General features: G+C 39.7%; 1 protein-coding gene across 1 annotated transcript in view; it reads right to left on the bottom strand.

Moving 5' to 3' along the window:
• Nucleotides 1-3109: 3109 nt before the first annotated feature.
• map6d1 (MAP6 domain containing 1) overlaps nt 3110-5750 on the bottom strand; it is a 10753-nt gene continuing 8112 nt past the window's right edge. Inside the window, exon 3 of the mRNA XM_015042629.1 lies at nt 3110-3357. Coding sequence (XP_014898115.1) covers nt 3280-3357 — 78 coding nt within the window. The 3' untranslated portion in view covers nt 3110-3279. The remainder of the gene's footprint in view (nt 3358-5750) is intronic.

Raw genomic sequence — 5750 nt, 5'->3', positions numbered from 1 at the left:
GATTTGTGTGAGGTGTTTTGGTTTGTGTGTCTTGTGATGAGCTGTAAGGATCTTACTAAACAAAGCAAGGGTGACTTGCAGCTCAAGTAAGAAGCTAATATATGCAGTCCTTATCAAAATTATTTTGAGAAGATTATTCTGAAAATAATTTGGGGGTGTTTTAGAAATGCTCTTTCTCCAGTGCGGGATGACGACGCAACAATCAGCTCAAATGAACAAGAATTAAATCGTAAAACGCTCTACAATGAGGTGTCTTCACATACAGTGAGAGCCGCTCTGCTGTGTGTGTAGACCACATAAATCAAATCACTGTTACGGTACTCCTTACAAAGAAGTGGCTCTGATATAACAGTTGCCCAGGCAACCAGTGGAATACCTAGTGTCTCATACTTTTTTTTTTTTTTTTTTTTTTTTTGGCTGCTTTTCAGGTGAAATCTTTAAATGTGATCACAAGACTTACCAACTACTGCTGGCTGAGGAGAAGAAATGCTACAAATACATTCACAAACAGCCTCAACACCCGTCATGCTGTTTTTGTCCAGTTGTGGCAAGGGTTTCTTTTACGTCTTATAAAGAGTTATTACGAAGCTTGCTATTGTTAAAGGTCTTTAAGTTCATTTTCTTTTCAGCAGATAATCAGAAAATCACTCAAATGATGTTTTAACAAAGCATTGAAGTCAGTTTGATCTCTGTGTGCAGGACTGAAACGAGTTGGGACTGTCATTAGTGGGAAAACGATCTATTCACAAAATTGCTTCATCTCGGATAAACTTGACAATTGATCTGTTATTTTAGTTGTGCTTGGATTTAGTAGCTGTGCTTTTTTTTATATAAAGTTGTTTTCTTTTGCTTAAAATATCTTCCCAGCCCCAATATATTTTTCTATTGTTTAAGCTTTGTATTTTTGCTAAGTATTGTTAAGAAAATAAATTTAAAATATGCTAGTTTTAAAACTTAGCATGTCTTGACTGAAATTGCCTAATTATAGTTTTCAGATTAATAACTTATTCTGCCCTATTGACCTTTATTTTACCTGTAGTTGCAGCAGATGGTTTGCTAACATCTTTTTGAACTGCCGTTTGTCTGTGTGGGAAACAATCAGGAGAAGTTCCAGTTTTCATATTGATCTGTGAAAAGCCTTAAAACAGCAGGAGTCCAGGCCAGTAAAGGAGAGTCTCTGCTTCCACTTTGTTTAGAAAAAGGGGACAAATGGCCTTTGATCATGGAAACAAATTGCAGGGAGTTTCTAACTTTAGAGAGGGTCAGAGATAGCTCCTGGTTGGATGAGCAAAGGTACGCCTTATTTGAATAAATTAAAAGACAAGAATACGCCTTTACTGTGAAACTTTCTACACAGGAGTAACAAATCAGATTTGCTCTTGCAATTCTCCAAAGACGTCTTTGCTTTTCTTTCTATTTTTCTTTTCCATTTGTCTCAGGTAAATGAATGTATGTCTCTGTTGTTCTGCATTTTCTGTTGTAATTTCATACGTTGTCTTCTATTGGATTAAACTCTGAAATTCTGTGACGTCAACACTCATTGTTTTCTGTGTGGTTTCACTTCGGCCTGCCGGGAGAACCTGGGATCCGTGAGAAGTAGAGCCAGAGATTTCCCAAAATTTATTATAACCTAAAATCTTCAACATTATTTACCACCAATGACAAAAAAAACCCCCAAAACATTTTCACTTTCCTGCCAAATTCACCAAATGCACAATTCTTAAGTAGTAAGTAGTATAAGATAAGTAGAATTTCAAAAGAGCATTAGAAATCTTATGTTTTTTGAACAATAACAATATTTGTTGTTAGTCTGTTGCTAAGAGATGAGAGCGTTTTCTGGTAACAACGTGGCACGAAGTATACATCTGATTTTCACTTTTGTGTTGAATGTCTGTTTTATAATATATTTACCACCAATGACATTTTTTTTCACTTTTCTGCAAAACTCGCCAAATGCACAATTCTTAAGTAGCATGTAAGTAGTATTTCAAAAGAGCATTAGACATCTTGTGTTTTTTGAGCAATAACAATATTTGTTGTTAATTTGTTGCTAAGAGATGAGTGTTTTCTAGTTACGAAGTGCCATGAAGTAAACATCTGATTTTTACTTTTGCAAAATGTACCAACTGTAGATTTCTTGTCTACGCAGATAAGCAGTATTTCAAAAGAGCTTATGTTTTATTAACAATAATATTACTTCTTAATTTGGTGTGAAGAGATGAGGGTTTTCTTCTGGTAACGAACTGCCACGAAGTATAAATCAGATTTTTACTTTTGTGTTGAATGTGTGTTTTATAATATATTTACCACCATTGACAAAAAATATATATATATATATATATATATATACTTTCTTGCTAAATTCTTAAGTAGATAAGTAAAATTTCAAAAGAGCAGAAGAAATCTTTTGTTTTTTGTGGGATAACAATATTTGTTGTTAAGCTGTTGCTAAGAGATAACAGCGTTTTCTGGTAACGTAGTGCCACGAAGTACATCTGAATTTCACTTTTGCAAAATTTATCAACTGTAAATTGGTAAAAATCTTCATTGAATGAAAATATTTCAGGGCCTGTAGGCCTATTCTTAACCCTGGTCCAGGTAATGTGCAGATTAACTTAATCTGGAACAAATATTTCCTACTTTCCTACTATTAAATAAAGTGACTAAATAAAGGCAATGACGTCACACAGAGACAATATTTTATTGTAATTCAACTTTTTAGATCCTTTAATTGCCGTTTCTCTTTAACAAGATCTTTACCACAAAAAAAAAAAAAAAGATCTTCAAACATGAATTGAATGCAAAGGTAATAAATTATTTTCAGGCAGATTTCTAGAGACATCAAAGGGCAGCATAGCACACTCTAAGCAAACACACCTTATGATAAATCATATCCTGAACTACTGGTGCAGAGTCAACATTATGTGCATCGAAGACAAAAGAGCAGGCACACAAACACAAACATACAGAGCAGCCAGTTTCTTGTGCATCTATAACAAAAAGAAGAAGAAAAAATAAAGAGTTTGTTTCTAGACTATTCTGTCACATGCAAATTCATTTGTAGGAGCAGGGAGCCTGGAGGAGTATCAAAAGGAGTGGTTCATCTCTCTTTACCTGGGATAATAAGCAGCTGCTCAACAGTGTTCACAACATTCCTTTGCATAGATTCTTGTGTTGTGGAATGGACTGGAAACACTTCCCGCCGCTGATTCCTTTACACCAAAAGCGAGCCGAGGGGAGGAGATGGGGGGAGGGGGGATGAAGAGTCGAAGCAGGCTCTCAGATGTTGAAGACCCTCGATCCGCTTTGAAAGACGGCAGAAGGGTTCGGGGGCAGTTTGGTCCTCACAAGATGCTCCTGAGCGAGAGACGGAGGAGGAGAGACAGGGAGATGAAACGCAGCGGCTTGTTTCAGGAGGTCAAAGTGATGGAGAGAAGAAGCAGCAGCTGTGGCACTGATCCCATGAAATGGAAGGAGACTGGCTGGACAGCGCCGTCACAGAGCATCAGCTCTGCTGTCGGCGTATGGAGCAGGAGAGATTGTGTTACTTTTTCCAACTCAGCGCTGCTCTCCGCATCTTATCGAAGGTTTGAGAAAACCTGCGTGTCTGGAGACAATCGGTCCTCCCTGCGTGGCGCACGCAAACACCTCAAATCTGACCTCCCACACAAATTTGGTCATTACAGTAACAGCTCTCCAGAATGCCTCCACATGCCTCGAAGTCTGGTCAAAACAACTTGTGAACCCATGTTGACGGATTCCCTGATTTGTCTCGTATCCATTGGTATTTTAACTCTATGTTGTAATAATCGAATGCTATTTGTATGCCAATAGAGACTTATATTGGTGATCTTATTTTTAAGCCTCAAGGGGTTTGAGGAAACATCCCTAAAGGGTTTATGATTTGCCATAACTTTGACCTTATTAATATTACTCAGTCAATAACATATTTCAGTCAAGTTGGATGTTTCAATTATGTCAATCTGCAGATGAAATTTTTGCCTTTGTGGCTAAATCTGGCACAATTTACATGATGGATTAAAGTGCTTGTGTAAATTAACATGCATGATCCTTTATTAAATACATGAAGAAAATTCAAAGCAAGCAACATCCTCAGGTACTTATCTCATAACCTCTGTGGCTGTGACTCCCCAGCACCTTAGGAGGCAGGGAAAGCTGTTCGTGTCGTTCAGTAAGTCGGATTGTTCAAAGTGTATCTCCCCACCCCCCACCCAGCACACACACACGCACACACACACGTACGCTGTTTTCTGCTCTGCCTCTCTCCTAAATTAGATTGGTGCTGCACAAGACTGCAACCCGACGCACTTTAACAGATAATCCATCAAACGATGCACTCTGTTCCCCAGCCCCCCCACACTTCCACTCCTTTTACGTTTCCCTGTCACTTATCAATCACATGGTGCATCTCCGTCCTCTCATCTCATATGTTTTTTTTTATTGTTTTTTTTTATCGTCTCCCCGCCTTCCTTCCTCACCTTTGCTCTTATAACACAGCGCTGCTTTCCCAGCCTTAGAGAAACCTGCCAAACTTGGCACCGAGCCCTCCCTCTTGTCCCTCTGTAGCGTGGGAATGGGGATGAGGTCCAAGAGAAAGAACAGGACGAGATGGAGGCAAACGGGGGGAGTGGGGGGGGGGAAAGAAAGTTTGGCAGCGGGACGAAGTGGAAAGCACGAGAACGAGGACGATAACTGGAGCACAGCCTGAAAGGACTGTTTTGCATTCCCTCCCTCTGCTGTGTCATTTTGTGGATGTTTATTTTGCCAGCAAAAAGCCTTCACTTCACACAGAGTATCTCATCTGTGACTCTTTCTTTTTTTTCCTTTTTTTTTTTTTTAGCAAAATGCCAATTTTTCTCACATTCTGACAGTAGATCCACCAGGCGATTTACGTAAATGTTCTTAGAATTACGTATTGGCGATATTTCTCTGCAACCCTTGTAAAGATTTGCAAGCAGCCTTAAAGTAAATGAATCTGTCATTGCAGTAATGCTACGTTTTGATTTGGACACGTTCATTTGGTGGGATGATATAAACTATTTCCGTGTTGAATTGCTCGCATATTTCGGATTGTTGTCCTGCAGGACTCAAAGACCCATTGTCAGTTTAGGGGTCGACTCAATTAAGGATGGGTCACTGGAATTTAACCGTAATATTTTAAAAGTAAAATTGATCATTAAACCGTAATTGAAAACACATCGCAAAAAACCGCTCTGCATAAAGAGTGAAGCAAAACAGAATAGTACAAGCTGCACATATGACTTCTACTTATTTTTTATACAAATGGAACCCCATATGACCCTGCTTCGTTGTGTGTGTGTGTGTGTGTGTGTGTGTGTGTGTGTGTGTGTGTGTTTTTTTTTTCATTGCGTGATGTGTTAATCATTTCAAACTGATTAGAAGTGATTTCGCAAAGCAGATTCGCCTGCTGTAGTGGATCGATCCCAGCTCAGGCGCTGCGCCGCCCCCGTGCCGTCCTCACCCCGGCTAACTGGAGCGAAACAGAGGAGTGGGTGAAAGGAGGTGGATTTCAGAATGCATTGTTCCGGCAGGCCGTCTAATCCTCTTTGTGGCGTTTAAAACCGTTGTGAGCAACATTTCCATCATCAATCTTGCGGTGCGTCGGAGATCACTGCACAGTCACATGGGCTCAGCCTTAAGTCTTCAGGGGTTGTTTGGGGGGTAAGAGGAGGGCGTGGGGGGGGGGGGGGGGTGAAGCGTTCCGGGGG

Source organism: Poecilia latipinna, unplaced genomic scaffold (genome assembly GCF_001443285.1).
Source record: "Poecilia latipinna isolate Pla-1442-1.1 unplaced genomic scaffold, P_latipinna-1.0 Scaffold597, whole genome shotgun sequence".
NCBI lineage: Eukaryota > Metazoa > Chordata > Actinopteri > Cyprinodontiformes > Poeciliidae > Poecilia > Poecilia latipinna.
The sequence above is the reverse complement of the archived record's forward strand: the minus strand, read 5'-3'. Positions and strand labels throughout refer to the sequence as shown.